At 43.2% G+C, this 18,136-nt stretch overlaps 1 protein-coding gene and 2 long non-coding RNA genes across 3 annotated transcripts; 1 reads left to right on the forward strand and 2 right to left on the reverse strand.

Annotated features, from left to right (window-relative positions):
* Nucleotides 1–517: 517 nt before the first annotated feature.
* LOC145657496 (uncharacterized) lies at nt 518–1,717 on the reverse strand. Its single transcript, XR_014123230.1, has 3 exons — nt 1,636–1,717; nt 1,106–1,175; nt 518–671 (listed from the first exon to the last, which is right to left on the reverse strand). It is a non-coding gene; the product is annotated as an uncharacterized LOC145657496 (long non-coding RNA).
* Nucleotides 1,718–7,743: 6,026 nt separating this feature from the next.
* LOC145659467 (cilia- and flagella-associated protein 184-like) lies at nt 7,744–10,669 on the forward strand. Its single transcript, XM_081722203.1, has 3 exons — nt 7,744–7,916; nt 8,189–8,404; nt 10,658–10,669. Exons 1-3 carry the CDS (start codon nt 7,761–7,763, stop codon nt 10,667–10,669), a joined length of 384 nt encoding a protein of 127 aa, XP_081578329.1. The 5' UTR covers nt 7,744–7,760.
* A 24-nt stretch (nt 10,670–10,693) lies between these two features.
* Nucleotides 10,694–17,764, reverse strand: LOC145657502 (uncharacterized). The gene is made up of 2 exons (XR_014123239.1): nt 17,390–17,764; nt 10,694–11,580 (listed from the first exon to the last, which is right to left on the reverse strand). It is a non-coding gene; the product is annotated as an uncharacterized LOC145657502 (long non-coding RNA).
* Nucleotides 17,765–18,136: the final 372 nt, after the last annotated feature.

Genomic DNA, 18,136 nt, shown 5'->3' on the forward strand with positions numbered 1-18,136 from the left:
CATGACCTTTGACCTTTAACGATAGCCAGCCGAGCTGGTAGTGTACATGCAGACAAAGGTGCAGACACTAGTCCTGGATTAGAAATGGTCTTGCCGTCCGAGGTGCGGAACCCCCTGGAGTGCCAAATCTTAACAAAGTTATGAGCAACCCCAAACGCATAATGGGAATCAGTGTAGATGGTGACAACCTGATCCCGGAGTAGATGGCAGACCCTGGTAAACGCCATCAGCTCAACTGCTTGAGCAGACCTATAAGGGAGAGAGTAAGCCTCCCAAATGAGGTTAGGCAGAGAGCAGACAATAACCACAGGGAAATTCAGAGTCAGACGGTTTAAAACATGGGCCATCTACAAAAATGTGATAAACGCCTATTTTTAATATCAGTCATGTTAGGAGGCATAACTCTACACAGTTTCTCACCCAGCATCATGAATAGAGCAGAAATATTCACGGGGTGGCTGGAGCCGTGCTCCGAAGTCTCAACCTACTGTAGAGGCGAGGTTAGTAGAGAGGGTGGGTGTGGCTTGTCGTCCAATCTTCCTCCAGAAGTCCCCCTCTCACTTTCCTGCTTCAGCTCAGATGTGTGTGTGGCCTTCGAAACAGAAACATCTGCCTGAGCAGTGGCCTGTCTTATCAGTGCACGCTTCACAAGTGGAGGAGGATCCTTTCAGCTGTGTGGCAGCAAAAACAGCTATTTCAGTCCCAGGAGTCTTATTGAGTTTTACACCATGTGCCTTGTCCCACACCGGCTTGGCCTTATTCCAGGTCTGCCAAGAATTCTTCATATATTGAAAGTCCCAGCTAGGGTCCCCATATCCCTCATAAATAAACATAGCACTAAGCACTATAAACTCCTGTTGAAAAGAAATCTGAATACTTCTTGTATTTGCATGTATAGTGTTGTATTTGCATGTATAGTGTTCACTGTTTATAAAAAACAATATGGTGATGTAAAAGTATACTGTAAATTTCATTATTATTTCACTCTTGGCTAAATAATAAACCCAACCAACTAGACTGAAATTACACAGACATGGGGAGCAGTTGTTTTTGTAGTCAGGATAAATCAATTCTAAAGGAGTTCCTTCTAAAAGAAGCTGCTGACCTGCTCCCTGCGCTCTTCCACATTCTTAGAAGTGTCCCAGCCTTTGCGTGTGTTGAACTTGGACACCTAACTAGTAAATAAAGGTTTAGCAATTTTACAAAGAACCGTAATGAAAATCAAGCTGCACTGATGGAAGAAATAATGTTAGCTAGCTACAGCACCCTTATCGATGGTTTAGCTCGCTGGTCGCCAACCAGTCTATCTATCAAGTCGATCTCACATGTCTAATTTGCTCATAATTGAGAATATGATATTATGTTTATCGATGAAAAGGTTGGTGACCACTGGATTAGGCAGTCAATTAACAAAAGTGTTATCCCAACTAGCTAGCTAGGTTAGCTAAGGTTAGCCAGATGGTTTAGCCCGCTAGCATTGCTGTATCGCTAACATAACCTACACACAGCTCGTTCAAGCCTTTGAAAAACCTCCCTAAAAATGTTCAAATATCCAGTTACAACTACTTTCAAATTTTACAAAGAGCTAACCAGCTAACAGCTAGAATTCTGCAGATTGCTACGTTGTGTACTTACGTTTGTGCCGCTGTTTGTGTGTTGTGTACGGTTCAATCATAGCAAAGACCGTTTCTGCTTGGATAAAAGTGCCTTTGGCTCCCAACTGCAGTATGTCCTACCAGTCCCGCCCAAAATCTAATGCCTCCTGTCGGTAATCCGAGTTATGGATGTGACACCGTTTTCGTATTATGTTAAATGTTTAATACTGTTCACTGCTATATTTGTATGTGAGTGGCACTTGTGTTGTCCGTGTTTAATGTTAATAAATGTTTCACAAACACAAGGGAGTCTGTGCGTCCTGCCCAGCGCCCTGCGGCACTCGGGCCAGCAGCAACGTTACACGAAATAATGTTGGTGATTGCTGACTTAAGCTCTACTCAGTACGTTCAAGAAGAACTATCTTCTAATGTTTATTTTGTTTTTTAAATAGGATGACATTCAAATGTAGAGGCAAAAAGTGTGGAAATACTTTAACGTTTAGTATTTATGAGGAGTTGTGAATGCTGAGATGTCCACCACTAAGTTTAATAAAATGGATTTTACAAAAAACAAAAAAAAACAAAAACGTTCTTGTACTGAATAAAAGTGGAGGTCTTCTTTCACGTTTGCAGTGTTCTCTCTCTCTCTCTCTCTCTCTCTCTCTCTCTCTCTCTCTCTCTCTCTCTCTCATATATATATATATATATATATATATATATATATATATATATATATATATATATATATATATATATAAAATCATTTTTACTGGTGTGTAAATGCATAATTGAAGCAATGACTTTGTATTTCATCAAGTGTCATGTGACACAAAAATCTGCTGATTATTTAAACAAATCAGAAGCCTCTGAGTCATAAACAAATGCCTAGTGCCAGAAGCATTTTATAGTCCCATATGTGCAAGCTGAACAATATTCATAATTTGCTGTTGTTTTAGTCCTGTTTGGCCATCATTTTGCCTTGTTAATATGGCCATGTGCCTGAAAATCCTTTGTCATGGAGAATAATGCATGGTGTTGTAGGATAATGTATGTCTTGGACTGTTTCTCGATGAGGCAATAAATGAACAAAATATGGAAATATTAGTTTTAGCTCTCAGCATTTCTTGTGTTTAAAGGGTCTTAGGCTAGTGATATGTGCATTATTTTTTCTGTGATGTTCTTCTATCCTTCTATGCTACTCTGTTGTCTTTCAGTAACAGTTCCAAAAATTCTGCCTTTGCTTTAGTTCTGCTTTATTAATATATTTGCTTGTGAGAGAATTAGACCAGGGACAAGCATGATATCTCAAACATTTCCTGAGATGTCAATGTCACTCTTCATGAATCTTCATAAATCAAAAACACACTGAGGAACTCTGGCCACATTTCATTTGAGCATACCCATGCACTGTGTAATCTTCAATATGCAATAGTAGACTAATTAAATAAGTTGTACATTTTTCAGGGTTATTAGCATGGAACATATACTTTCAAAGCATCGGCACAGTGGAGGCACTGAGATAGTGAGTGTTGCAAGTGTGTCGTGCCCAGCAGGGTGGCTGGAGTTTTCCTGCATGTCACTGTCACTGCAGAGTGGTCAGCCACCCAAAATATATTGGCAACTGCAGTCGTTTGGTCAGAAGCAAACCATTGATAAAGGGCTAGAAAATGTGTAGAAATGTGGATGGCGGCAGAATGGACCATGGACTCTAACTATGCAACCACAAGGTGCCTCTTGTAACGCTTGGAGTTAGTCCTATTTAAATTATGCTCCAACCCAGATTAGCAAAGAGCTTTGGCACTGGTAGAGAGAAGCCTGTGAAGCATGTGGAGGAGACGCGAGTCAGACTCAACTCAGTTATGCAATAATCTTGCCGGTTTATTCACTACGTGACAGCGGCTTGCTCTTGGAATCCTGTTGACAGTGCATACATGAAATGTAGAAACGTCCAAAGCTCATAAACACATTAACAGAGAAATGAAATTAAGGACAAAAGAATCGCTGGGTCCAGTAAGGTCCGTCATGTACAGTACAAAAAAAAGTCTTCTCCTGTGTGGCATTCATGCACATGCATTTTCCGTAAAACACAACTTAAAGGGACAGCAGACAAATTACTGTCCGTTACACTCTGCACAGCAGTACGTATTTAGAATATAGTGCTGTGAGAGTGTATACACAGCAGTAAATTGCTTCTATTTCTATTTCTATGTGTATCAGAGGGTTTCTTCTAAAACCACTAGGAATGTTCAAAAGACCTCTGCGTCATACAGAGAACTGGCACAGCCAATAGGAAGGAAGCTTTCATACCGGGGGTGGAGAGAGCGGCGGAAAGTTCATTAATATTCATAAAGCTGTTAACACAATAGGAGCGGGTACTGGCGCAGCCAATCACACGCTACTGTGTAAGTGATTTGTAGCTAGCTAGTGTTTGTCCACACTCCAATTATAATCAGTCGTTAGGCTTACTGACCTTTAGAATTCACATCAAAAGACGAGAGGTGTCAGTAGATATGGAAAAGAGGAAAGGTGGCTGCACAAAGCTGCCACCAATAAGACCAAACCACAGTGCTCAGAAAGCAAACAACGTTCAGGTACGTGTATACACATTTTATTTAAACGCTGAAATGAAGGAGCATGTGTTTTTGAATCTTTAAATTGTATGGTATACCTTAAAAATGTTTGTACTGGTGCCTCTAGAATGAAACAAATAGAAATACATTTTTAGTACATTTTAATAAAAGGTTGTTTGGCTATGATGGAAGGTTGTGTATGGTTATGTGTGCTTGTGTGTCAGTATGTAAATTCTTGTGTGAAAAATACCTTGTATACTTTGTTTAGGCTCTTGATGTGGCTGTGCGCAGTCCAGAAACTAGAGATAGCACACATTTTGCTCCATGTGTTCTACCTCCAATCAATGGTAGCCATCCACTACCATTTCAGAGAAAAAAAGGTAAAGAACTATAAAGTCTATACATTCTAGAGAAAATTACATGGCAATTAATACCTGTTGGTTTTTAACACATGGTTTCATATGAAGAGTCAGAATATATTTTTAAACTGAGCCTTCTCATCTGGCTCTTGATGTGGGTGTGCACAGTCCAGAAACTAGAGACAGCACACATTTTGTGTGTCTGTCTGTGTGTGTATATGTTACTTTCCAGGGAATAAAATTGTCTGTACATGTTTAAAAAATGTGAGTATAAAAAGTCAGTATAACTTTGGGAAGGAAGACTATGTTCCAAACACAAGTCACTCGTTGTCTTCCAGTGAATCAAATAAACACATCAGTATATTGGATTGTAATTGACATGGTGTGCCAGAATTGTACGTTTAGTATTCATGTTTGAAGAATTACATAACTTTTGCTCTCTTAGCCTTCATCTTTATTCAAGGCTTTATGACTTATCTTGGGATATGCATCAAACCTTACCAATGTACTGCTAGTCAGATTCTCTCCACCTAGTTCCACAGTTAAATTGTGCCAGATTCTGACATCGTTGTGCGATTCAACACAGCTGGCATGTACACTATTATAGCTGTAATTAAGGTAGCCACGCTAAAGACCACAAATTACTGAAGAAAAGATATCTGACATTTAAGGAGAGAGACTCAGAGCTGAGTCCTACTGAGAGAGCAGCTCCGTGACTTCTTCATCCAAAAGTTCAGTAGACAGGTGAATCCCAAAGTTACAATCATCTATGTTATGCTAATTTTTGCTGAGATGACTTCAAAACCATCCCCACTCTAACCAATTTCTTTGGGTTTGCCAATAACACTAGTTGACCATAGCATAAAGATAATGTTTTTTTCTGTCCTATTTGTTGATATTTCAAACTGAATAGTAAGAAAAGGCAATACACAGTGACCAATAAGCAATAAAAAGTTAATGAAAAGCTACAGACACACTGTTAAATGGGCTGACCCAGATATTTATCACCAGAGACCTAGAGCCCTAAACACTTGCCCAAGTCATTGTTTTGACTTATCTAGGTCCTAATCAGATGATTCATACTATAGCTAAGCAATTTGACCCAGGAGTACATTTCACTGCGCATCATTTTTAAAACCATGACAAAAACAATACAGTTTTCCATCTACGTCACCAGCCCAGCACACAGCCAGTCTCATTGATGGAGCTTTCATAACTTACAAAGGACCAGCTCAATAACCCCTTGGTGCTAGATGCTATACACAGATGGTGCACTGTCTGAACTGGACCTAGACTAGGAAATGAAAAGTAATTAGCTAGTAATAGTAAAAGCATGGACTGAGAGATTTATTGAGACCATTCTCTCTCTCGTTCCATCTCTCTCTATCTCTCTCTCTCTCTCTGAGGAATTTTCATTATTTATTGCCTAGCTAGCAAATCTGCAGAGACATCTGAAGGCCTCTGAGTTCAGCTTGATAAAGAAAATGTTTTTAACCCAACAAAAACCCAATCTGTTTACTGAAAGGTTGAAGCTCATTTTCTTAAAGAGCAGGGTGCAGCGTTGATCTCTAGCTTGCAGACCACATCTATACCAGCTCCATTCCTGAGTCACCTGCTACATGCTAGCTAGCTTGGCTATCTGTGCGGATTTCCAACTTTCATTATTAGGTTTTACACGTGTGATGTTTACAGCGTGTACTGTTTCTGATACACGTTGGCTTGATTTCCGTGTGGTTGAAAGAGCAGATAAATTGATTAAAATCTAAAGGGAAAAAAACCTTGAACCGTGCAAGGTTTAGCAGGTTTAGCAAGTTGATATTGATGTGGAGATGGTACTTGTGGCATAATTATGATGTAATAAAGGGGCTGTGAAGTCACACAAGTTATCACATTAATCATGCCTTTCACCATTCCCATAGTACTCATTTGCTTTGTTGCTGCTTATTGTAATTGGCTGAGGTCTGTTCCCCAAAAACTAAAAGGCTTATCGATCTTTAGAATTCACATCAAAAGACGAGAGGCGCCAGAAGATATGGAACAGAGGAAAGGTGGCTGCACAAAGCTGCCACCAATAAGACCAAACCACAGTGCTCAGAAATCAAACAATGTTCAGGTACGTGTATACACATTTTATTTAAATGCTGAAATGAAGGAGCATGTGTTTTTGAATCTTTAAATTATATGGGATACCTTAAAAATATTTGTACTGGTGCCCCATGAAAGAAACAAATAGAAATACATTTTTAGTACATTTAATTAAAACGTTGTTTGGCTATGATGGAAGGTTGTGTATGGTTATGTGTGCTTGTGTGTCAGTATGTAGATTCTTGTGTGAAAAATACCTTGTATACTTTGTTTAGGCTCTTGATGTGGGTGTGCACAGTCCAGAAACTAGAGGCAGCACACATTTTGCTCAACTTGTTCTACCTCCAATCAATGGTAGCCATCCACTACCATTTCAGAGAAAAAAAGGTAAAGAACTATAAAGTCTATACATTCTAGAGAAAATTACATGGCAATTCATTCCTGTTGGTTTTTAACATATGGTTTCATATGAAGAGTCATAATATATTTTTAAACTGAGCCTTCTCATCTGAACATAGCTCAATTTCAAGAGGGCAAAATCAGCTGTTGCCATCTGTTAATTAATAGAACTGGATGATTCTTTAGTATAACTCTGCCCTGTAATTTTAGGTTCAGATGAGCAGCTGCAGAAGACTGGTCTGGATGGATGTCATGACATTGAAGCTTCCAAAGAGCAGCTGGAGATGGAGAGATGTAACCTTGAAGCTGAGTATAAGGAACACCAAGCGCTTCTGCAGAGCCTCCTGTCAGAAAGGGATGAACTCTGCCAGTTGAACAGCGAGCAGCAGATGATAATAGCTGACTGGTTGGAAAGGGAAAACGTGCCAATGCCTGTGTGTACAAGGCGGAGTCGCCATGGCTACCAGGACCAGCTAAAAATTCTAGAGGACCTAAAGTTGCAGTGGCAGCGCAAATCACAGCTCTACCAGCAGCATGTTGAAGAACTCCGGCCCCGGTGCCAGGAGAAGAAGAAGCAGTGGGACTGTGAATATCAAGCCTTCATCATGATGATGCAAGAAGTAGTCGTTGCGGCTCTCGCCCGGCGGCTGGGGAAGCGGGCAGCTCTTGTTGAGGTGAAACGGCTCCTTGCAGCTGAGCAGAAGACGGAGAATAAGCTCACTGCTGCAAAAATACGGAACCTTGCGCTGCAGATGAGGGTACAAAGCCGGGAAGAATCTATTAGAGAACTGGAGGAGAGGACAAAGTGTGAAAAACTGAAGTTTGAAAATGAGAATTATAAGACTATGATCTTGGAGTATGAAGAGGAGATTATTCGAATAAAGAAAGGAATTACCAGCACTAGAGAGGTATGACGTCCTATAAAACTTAGTAGATTAAGACTAATGTGGGTGCAACCTCTGTTGATTTTTTAGATAGCCATGGAACTGTCAAGTAGACTTGAAAACATAATAAGACCCATCCCATAAATCCCACCACAAAACTTGGAAATTTCGAGCCCCCATTTAAAACTGAAAATGCAATAAATTTATTGCCACAGAGTAGGATGGGAAGATGTATTGTACTGTAGAGTCTTGAATGCATAGAAAATAATCTCAGTATTGTGTACCTCCACTCTCAGTTCCAGTCACATCTCAAGGAAACGATCAACTTTGTGGAGCTGGAGATCCAGGCCAAACTAGCCAATCTGGCCAAGATAAAGGCAATGATCGGCAACAAGCGGAAAGCTCTGGCAGGGGTAATGATAGCTAAAGACAAGCTGCGTGCAGACAATCTGCGCCTGCACCAGCGCTGCAGCCTGCTGAGAAACAAGAAGCTGCTCCAGGATTTTGAGAAGGTGAAGGATGCATGCGAGGACCTGCAGAGCCAATTAGACATTCTCAAGAGGCAGCATGAAAAGCTCTCTGTCAAGTGTAGCACAGTAAAGAGCAAGCTGAAGCAGAGCAGGCCACTGCAGCATTGTGTATAACACGGTTGAACACACACGTGTACACGTATATGCACATACATGCTGTACGCTCTTTGTGCAGAGCTAAAATAAAAACAGTACACTGTTATATTTGAAATTAGTGCTGTGCCTTTTATATTTGAAAGTTGACAAAATATCTGATATATGTGTGTTTGTGTGTGTGTGTCTGTCTGTGTGTGTATATGTTACTTTCCAGGGAATAAAACTGTCTGTACATGTTTAAAAAATGTCAGAATAAGAAGTCAGTATAACTTTGGGAAGGAAGACTATGTTCCAAACACAAGTCACTCGTTGTCTTCCAGTGAATCAAATAAACACATCAGTATAATGGATTGTAATTGACATGGTTTGCCAGAATTGTACGTTTAGTATTCATCTTTGAAGAATTACATAACTTTTGCTCTCTTAGCCTTCATCTTTATTCAAGGCTTTATGACTTATCTTGGGATATGCATCAAACCTTACCAATGTACTGCTTGTCAGATTCTCTCCACCTAGTTCCACAGTTAAATTGTGCCAGATTCTGACATCGTTGTGCGATTCAACACAGCTGGCATGTACACTATTATAGCTGTAATTAAGGGAGCCATTCTAAAGGCCACAAATTACTGAAGAAAATATATCTTACATTTAAGGAGGGAGACTCAGAGCAGAGTCCTACTGAGAGAGCAGCTCCGTGACTTCTTCATCCAAAAGTTCAGTAGACAGGCGAATCCCAAAGTTACAAACATCTATGTTATGCTAATTTTTGCTGATACGACTTCAAAACCATCCCCACTCTAACCAATTTCTTTGGGTTTGCCAGTAACACTAGTTGACCATAGCATAAAGATAATGTTTTGTTCTGTCCTATTTGTTGATATTTCAAACTGAGTAGTAAGAAAAGGCAATACACAGTGACCAATAAGCAATAAAAAGTTAATGAAAAGCTACAGACACACTGTTAAATGGGCTGACCAAGATATGTATCACCAGAGACCTAGAGCCCTAAACACTTGCCCAAGTCATTGTTTTGACTTATCTGGTTCCTAATCAGATGATTCATACTATAGCTGGCCAATCTGACCCAGGAGTACATTTCACTGTGCATTATTTTTAAAACCATGACAAAAACAATACAGTTTTCCATCTATGTCACCAGCCCAGCACCCAGCCAGTCTCATCGATGGAACTTTCATAACTCAGAAAGGACCAGCTCAATAACCCCTTGGTGCTAGATGCTATACACAGATGGTGCACTGTCTGAGCTGGACCTAGACTGGGAAATGAAAAGTAATTAGCTAGTAATAGTAAAAGCATGGACTGAGAGATTTATTGAGTCCATTCTCTCTCTCGTTCCATCTCTCTCTATCTCGCTCTCTCTGAGGCATTTTCATTATTTATTGCTGTGGTGGAAATTCAGCAAACAAGGAGTCAGATGTGGATAAGAAGATTTTATTGAGTTATTAGTTTCAAAAAATGAGCGTGCCTATTTGCTTCGCTCCCCTTTGGGTGATTTCCCTCCCCTTATATAATAGCCGTAGCGTTCGAGAGAACGAGGGAGGGTTTGCTTCTGCTGAGACCAGATAACTCCTTGGAAGGAATGTATTTCTTCAAGGACGTTCTCTAGGGAACGTCCTGTTCTTCTAATCTTATGCTAAGCTTTCTCACGCTTTACAATGATAGAGAAAGAAACACAACAATATTTCCTTCACACTTCCCCCCTTTGATTCTTTGTCAATCATCAACATCATCTAGACTTTAATTTTCAGTGAATAGTGCCTGGAGGTCATTAAATTCCTCAGAATCCTCATCCACCCCCTTTGGCAGTTCTTGCAACAGTTGATACTGTACACGAGTAAGATTAGTCACCCAGGTGACACAACAATTCATAATACATGGCAGGAAACACATAACCATCAATACGACAATGAGCACAGGAAAAAGCACCGTCATTGCCCAGTGTCCCCACGGGCCCAGGGCCGAGGTGAACCATGAGAACCATGAATTGTCTGCTGGGGACGGCTCCTGGATGTCCTGTTTCATATGTGTAATCAGGTCTGTTATATTATCATAATAATCTGGGATGTGAAAACAACATGATACATTTATCTTCTTACACACCCCACGTTCCTCGGCTAGGAGCAAATCTAAGGCCATTCTATTCTGCAGGACTACTTGGCGAATCTGGTGCAATTCTTGGTTTAGGAGTGTAAAAATCGTCTCAGTCCTATTGGCCAGAGTTAGGACTTGCCACGCTAAACCGTTAATCTTATTCAAGGCTGCAGTGGTGCCTCCTCCCAGAAATATAGACCAACCTATTGCCGATGCAGGGGTGGTCCATGGGTCGGCCAGGGTATAGCCATTGTATTTAGCGGGGTGCTGCTTGCCAGTGCCTCGTTTATGTATGGTGTGTGCATGTGCCCCACGTAGTTTGAAAATAGACACTGGCGGGGTTAGGAGTACTGGTGTGCAACATCCTGACCACTGGAACTCATAGTTCTTTCCAGTTTTCTTCCAATTACCCGCCCAGCCGGGTATTTTCATCGAGCTTATGATTTCTCTAGATAAATTATAGAGCTGTCCTGTTAGCCTATCTAGTTCACATGTAGTCTTATTGGTCATCTGGGTCGCCATGTCGTGGGTGATGGGTATGGGCGTCCATGGCACCTGAAAGGGGTGACACACTAGGCAAGACTGGTTTGGCTTGGCAGTGGTTGCCGTCACCAATGCCATTGCACAAACGATATTGCCTTTGCATCTTTCCTCTGGCAGGAGTTGTCGTCCCGCGATCGGGGCGAGAGTAGTGAGTAGGATAGTGACAAACAGAGAATTCATCATGAGTCCTCAGGTCGTTCTGGCGCCTTCTTGCAATGAGTGTGGTGTATCCACGTTGCTCGTCCGTCGGTTTTGACGGCGGTGTTAGTCGTCAGCAGCACTTGGAATGGTCCTCTCCACCTGGGCTGGTTCCACCGCTTCCTTCTGAAGTCCTTTATCAGCACCCAATCACCTGGTTGGTGGGTGTGGAGTGGAGTATCCGTCACCTCAGGAAGAACTGCCTTCACCTGCTTAGACACATGGGAAAGAGATTTGTGCAGAGACACACAGTACTGCAAAAGTGATTCATTGATCAGGTTAGTATCCCAGTCCGGCGGACCCACCCCCGTGTTGGGAGGCCTTCCAAACACTATCTCAAAAGCTGATAACCCTGTTCGTGCCTGTGGTCTGGTTCGACATTGCCACAGGACGAGGGGAAGGCATTTTACCCAATTCATGCCTGTTTCCTGCGTTACTTTAGCTAGACCTCCTTTAATGGTGCCGTTTGTCCGTTCTACTGCCCCTGCACTAGCAGGGTGGTAACTGCAGTGTTTTCTCATATCTACCCCTAGGTATTTAGTCAAAGCTTTTAGTCCTTCGTGTACGAAGGGTGTCCCATTGTCACTGGACACTCGTTGTGGTAACCCCCACCGGGGAATAATTTCTCTCAATAGCGCTTTTGCTACTGCCTCACTATCTTGTTTTCCCGTTGGGAAGGCCTCCACCCACTTACTAAACATGCACACACACACAAGCATGTATCTCTTTCCTTCAGCTGGTGTCAGTTCTACGAAATCTATTTGCCAATGTTGAAAAGGCTCACTAGGCGGCGGGTGTCCGGCGGGTGCGTGTTTGGTATGATTGTCTCCGTGTGGTGTGTTTTGTGCACATACCAAGCATCGGGAACAAAATTTACTGGTGTGTGTGTTTATTCCTGGTGCATACCAATATTTTGTTATACTTTCCACTATCCCCCCTTTGCTCATGTGACTCCTCCCATGAGCAATCTCAATTAGTCCTTTCATGTAAGCCGTGGGGAGACAGGGTTTGTTTATCTCTGGGTGTACCCATATCCCGCCTATTTGTTTGCACCCCCCTTTTTTCCATTTCACATAATCTTGTGGAGTAGCTTGTTTTTGGATATCTTTGGTTGTTATCCTGGTTCCATTATCTATTTGTGCCATTTGTGTATGGACTGGTTGTGTGGCTGTGAGTTGAGCTACTTTGTCTGCATAAGCGTTTCCTCTCGACACAGGGTCCCCTGCTTTTGTGTGTGCTGCACATTTTATGATGGCCACTTTCTTTGGTAGTTGGATTGCTTCCAACAGTTCTGCTACTAGGCAATGGTTCTTTATCTTTGCTCCTGAGCTCGTAAGGAAGTTACGATGTCTCCAAATAGCCCCAAAGTCATGTGCCACTCCCCACGCGTACCGGGAATCGGTCCAGACGTTCACGGTCTTATCTTGTGCTAGTTTACACGCCTGTATGAGTGCAGCAAGTTCAGCTGCCTGCGCTGAGTAATTAGATGGGAGTGATTCTGCTTTCACCACTTCTGTGTGTGACACAACAGCATATGCTGCTCGATTAGTGCCTTGAGAGTCACATTTAGCTGAACCGTCCACAAACAATTCCAGGTCCGCATTAAATATTGGTTCCTCCTTTAAATCTATTCTGGGAGATGTTGCAATTTCTAACACCTGTTGGCAGTCATGGGGCTCTCCCTCCTCCCCTGTAGGCAATAGAGTGGAGGGGTTTAGAGTTGTGCATCGTTTCACAGTAACATTTGGCATGTCTAGTAAGGCAGTGTGGTATCTAAGCCATCGCTGAGTGGACAAATGTGCCACCTTTTGATCTTGCAGTATTCTTGACACTGCATGAGGCACATATAGGGTAAGCTTGGCGTAGCCTACTATGTCTCTGGAAGCCACTAGTGCCTTCTCGGCGGCTGCCACAGCTCTTACACATAAAGGTAGGCCTGCTGCGACTGTATCTAATTTTCCTGAGAAGTAGGCCACCGGCCTTTGTTTGTCCCCATGTTTCTGTGTCAATACACTTGTCATATATTGCCCTTTAACGTCTACTGTCTGTTCAAATGATTTGTTTGGGTCTGGAATGCCCAACGCTGGCATGACTTGTAACATCTGTTTCAGTGTTGTGAAGGCCGCCTCAGCTTCCGGCGTCCATTCCGGCTGTGAGGAATTTATATTCTCTGAGTGGTCCCTCATGTTCTGCATAGGATGGTATGAATGTCCTACAATAGGAACACATTCCTAAAAAGGACAACAGTTGTTTTTTCGTCATGGGCTTTGGTATAGTCAAAATGGCATTCACTCGGTCTTTAGTCAGCATGCGCGTTTGTTCAGTGATGTCATGTCCTAAAAAATGCACTTGCTGCTTACAAAACTGTAATTTGGATTTGGATGCCTTGTGGCCTTCCCCTGCTAAATGATGTAGCAGTGCCACCGTGGCTTGTTTACACGCTTCTCGTGTTCTAACACAAATCAAAAGATCATCAACGTATTGCAGCAAGGCTGTTCCTTCAGGGAGTTCTAAAGCCTCTAGGCTTCGATGTAAGGCGGCATTGTAAATAGTTGGTGATTCACAATACCCCTGACACAATCTCGTGAATGTGTATGGCTTTCCTTCAAAAGTGAAAGCAAACCAAAATTGGCTATCCTTGTGCACAGGTACGCTAAAGAAAGCGTTGGCCAAATCAACTACACTGAACCACTTACTGTCTGGTGGGATCTGAGAGAGAATGGTGTGCGGGTTTGGAACTTCTGGGGCTCTAGGGTGTACTGCCGTGTTGACAGCCTGCAAATCCTGCACAAATCTCCATTCATCTCTCCCTGGCTTCTTAACTGGGAAAATTGGAGTACGTACTGGTGAATCTGGGCATGGTACGATAACTCCTGCTTGTTTTAATGATTGGAACACAGGCCTGATGCCCTCCACTGCCTCTGGTTTTAGAGGGTATTGGTGCTGGTGTGGTCTGTAATCAGATTTTGGGGTGATGTGGACAGGCTCACATCCTTTTATTAAGCCCACATCATTTTTTCCCTGTGCCCATAACCCTGCAGGAACTGTTTTCAGTTCCTCTTCCTCTTCCTCTGAGAGGGTAACAGAGGCTGCCATAATTACTATATTAGGACTTACAAGCTCAACCCCCCTTTTACAATTTAGCCTATACGGGGTTGGCATTTTCCACACATCTATGCTTGGGCTGTACATGACTTTACACTGGGGTCCTTTTATCCAATCAGTTGTGCTCAACATGCGTTTTGTCCACAACCCTACTCTCTGCCAGTCTGGGTCAACATGTGCGCTAGCCAGCGACACATGAGGTGCTGCATGTGAGATTGAATATAAAGATTTCTGTTTATCTGAGAGCTGCACCACTCCCGCAGCCCACTCGCAGTCCCACGCTATAGCTGTGATAATCAGACTGTCACTGCCCCCTAAGTCAAATTTCTGTTCAAAATCAACATCAGATCCCTCATGGACCTTCATTGTACAGTGAATAGAATCACTTTGTTTAACTGTCAGCTCACCAGGTAGCGTGTTAGTAACTTCAGTCATAAAATGTGTTAGTACTTCCCCAGCAGTGCACTGCAATTCATACACGTACAAAGGGACTCCTGCCTCTAGCTGGACTCCCTGTGTAGGTGTTTCCCACATAACAAATAACCCCTCTGGGTTGCTGCTAATTGTGCACCCAAGTTTACACATTAAATCTCTAGCTAACAAATTAATTGGACAGGTTTCTGACACCAAAAAGCTGTGTTTGAATTGGCTGCTTCCTAAACTACATTGGAGAGGCTCGGACATCCTTTCATCAATGGGATGACCCCCTACTCCGATTACTGTTATCCCATATCCTGTTCTCATTTTACATTCTATCAGCCCTTCTTTCAATACTGAGTGGGTGGCACCACTGTCAACCAAAAACCTAACACTTTTCCCTTCTACTTTCACAGTTACCTCAGGAAGGCCTTTTGGCCCCTTACTAATTTGTTGCAATAGTTGGTAATTTAAATTTGTTACTTCCCTTTTGCCGTCTTCACTCAGTGGTCCGCTGCTGTCCTGCCTCTCCACCGCCCGTCATTCGTGGATAGTGGGATCCAGGTCTGTGCCCCCGTCATATGAGTTATCCTCCTCCGGACAGTTTCTGGCAAAATGTCCAAGCTTTCCACAGTTGTAGCATTCCTGCTTTTCCATCCACTCGTTTTTTCCTCCTCTTCCTTTGCCTCTGCCTCTGCCTCGTCCATGGCCACGTCCCCTTCCACGATTGTTTTCTCGTCCGCGACCTTTCCCTTGGTCTCCCGCCGTCTGGACTAGCGTTAGCATTGCCTGGTGCGTGGTATCTGCTCGTTGACGCTCTCGTTTGGCGTCTTTCTTTCCCAGGATCGTCTCATGATGCTTGGCGTGCTCCTCAATAGTAGATAGGGGAGCTCTGCTGTAGCCTATGCAGTTTTTTCTAATGAGATCGCTGATGTCTTTTCTCATATTCATTAGGAAGCTGTTTCTCAGATGAGCTTCCCACGCACCTACTTCTCCGGGTCCTGCTGCTCGTTGTGCTGGTGTGTCAATGCCACAATGGTCAGTGTGGACACGTGTCAGACGGACGAGAAAGTCAGCGATGGGTTCGTCATCTTTCTGTTTGCATGATGCGATCACGTCGGTGTTGATGGTGGTAGGATAGGCCGTTTCCACCCTTTCGATGAGTCCTCTTATCATCTCTCTGTATGGGCCATTTAGGTCAGGTTGGCCTTGGGGCGGTGCATTCCACTCCGGCAGATGGAGACGGACATCTCCATTCCCCCAGTTTCTGTCGATGCGATTATACTGTGGTCCGAGTCGAATCATCAACAACCGTCTCAGTTCAACCTGTGTTGGTCTGCAGGACTGCACGAATGCCATCAGTTCTTGTCCGAAGCGTCGTCCGCCGATGTCACCTGGCTTGCTCAGTCCGTCGGCCGCTTTCATGATGTCGTCTGTAGTCCAGTGACGGTGGACCATAATCACTCCCTCAGGTCCTGACACTTCCACCATCGGGAACTGTGGGGCATAGCCTACCTCAGGCTCTGTGGAGGACTCTGCAGAGGTGTGGCTTCGGGTACGATGAGCCACTGGTGAGGTTATTGCCTCCAGTTGTCGTCTTAATTCGTCATATGGAGACGGCTTTGGTGTTGATGAAGTTCCTGGTTGGGGATAAGGAGGTGGATTTGCTAGCGCTTGTGGTTGCTGAATCAGCTGGGGGGCTCTCGGCGGGGCGGCATCGAGGTCAGGATCAGCTAAGGAAACACACTGAGACACTTCATTATTACATTTCTTTTGCCCTTCCTGTTTCTTCTGCCTTTTCTCAGCTTCTTCTAACCACATTTTTGCCTTTTCTAGCATATCCTCACTGTTTTTGTCAAAATATTTCCGTGCTTTCTTATCAGCTTCTCTAGGTTTGACCTCGACTCTCTTAATTAATTTTAACAGGTATGCAACACTCAGCGTCCCTGAGGTATTAAACCCATAATGTTTAATCCAAAACGGGACATGTTTGTTTACATGTTCCCCATAATCTTTACTCATTTGAAAGAATAGGCTACTGGAGAGCTTGTCCTTACCGAACTCATACTCCTTACTATTGCCCGCACCCATTCTTTTTTTTTTTTTTTTTTTTTAACTTTTGGATTCAGGCAACAAACGAACAAAGGAAACTTACCTACTCTCTACAATTTTCCAATTTTTTATCTTATTATCCACACCATCTACCCCCGATATGGATTAGTTCCGCTCCAGCAAATCGTGCTAGTATACTGAGTCCACTCCTTTCCCTGCGGGGTGTTCTGTCGGCCCGGGCCTATTTCTTACACTAGTACGTCTACTCAGTGTGCCTATTCTCTTAGGCTGGCGGAGTCCCAGACTCCGGAGTCCTCTAGACCCTATTTTTAAGCCCTAGTATCTCATATACTATGCTACTTTACAGACCCACCCCAGGGTAGACTCAGGCGGATCACTACGTCACTTTCTTCTAGGATTGAATTACTGAACTTCACCACTTACTTTATGTTCGTTAGATCAGGCGGAGCACACCACCGGAGTCAAGCGGGACGTCACTCCCTGGTTAGGTACTTTCCCGTATTCTTGTGGGTTTCCCTCTTTCTCCAGCTCAGTTCTCTCTCTGAGGAGCGTCCTCGAAGTTTAGTCACCGCTGCCCCGCATGGTGCCTCTCACTGATCCTGCCGACTACGCCAAATTCTGTGGTGGAAATTCAGCAAACAAGGAGTCAGATGTGGATAAGAAGATTTTATTGAGTTATTAGTTTCAAAAAATGAGCGTGCCTATTTGCTTCGCTCCCCTTTGGGTGATTTCCCTCCCCTTATATAATAGCCGTAGCGTTCAAGAGAACGAGGGAGGGTTTGCTTCTGCTGAGACCAGATAACTCCCTGGAAGGAGTGTATTTCTTCAAGGACGTTCTCTAGGGAACGTCCTGCTCTTCTAATCTTATGCTAAGCTTTCTCACGCTTTACAATGATAGAGAAAGAAACACAACAATATTTCCTTCACACATGTCAATCCCACAAAGAAGCATTTGCAGTGCTAGTTCACATCATCTACAACTCATTCTTAAAGAGGGCTTAGTATTAATAAACTATGGCTTCTGATATTGATGCTGTGGACCTCTGAAGAGGGAAGCATACTTCACATCTTACAGCCCTTCCTTCAGAGGCAGCCATTTTGGTCTTCATCTTGGCAGCATACTGGTGTGCTGTTGAGCTGCCCTCCTGCGTTGGCTTGATTGTAACACCC

This window comes from Electrophorus electricus, chromosome 1 (assembly GCF_041902795.1).
Source record: "Electrophorus electricus isolate QZ-2024a chromosome 1, ASM4190279v1, whole genome shotgun sequence".
NCBI classification, from domain to species: Eukaryota; Metazoa; Chordata; class Actinopteri; order Gymnotiformes; family Gymnotidae; genus Electrophorus; species Electrophorus electricus.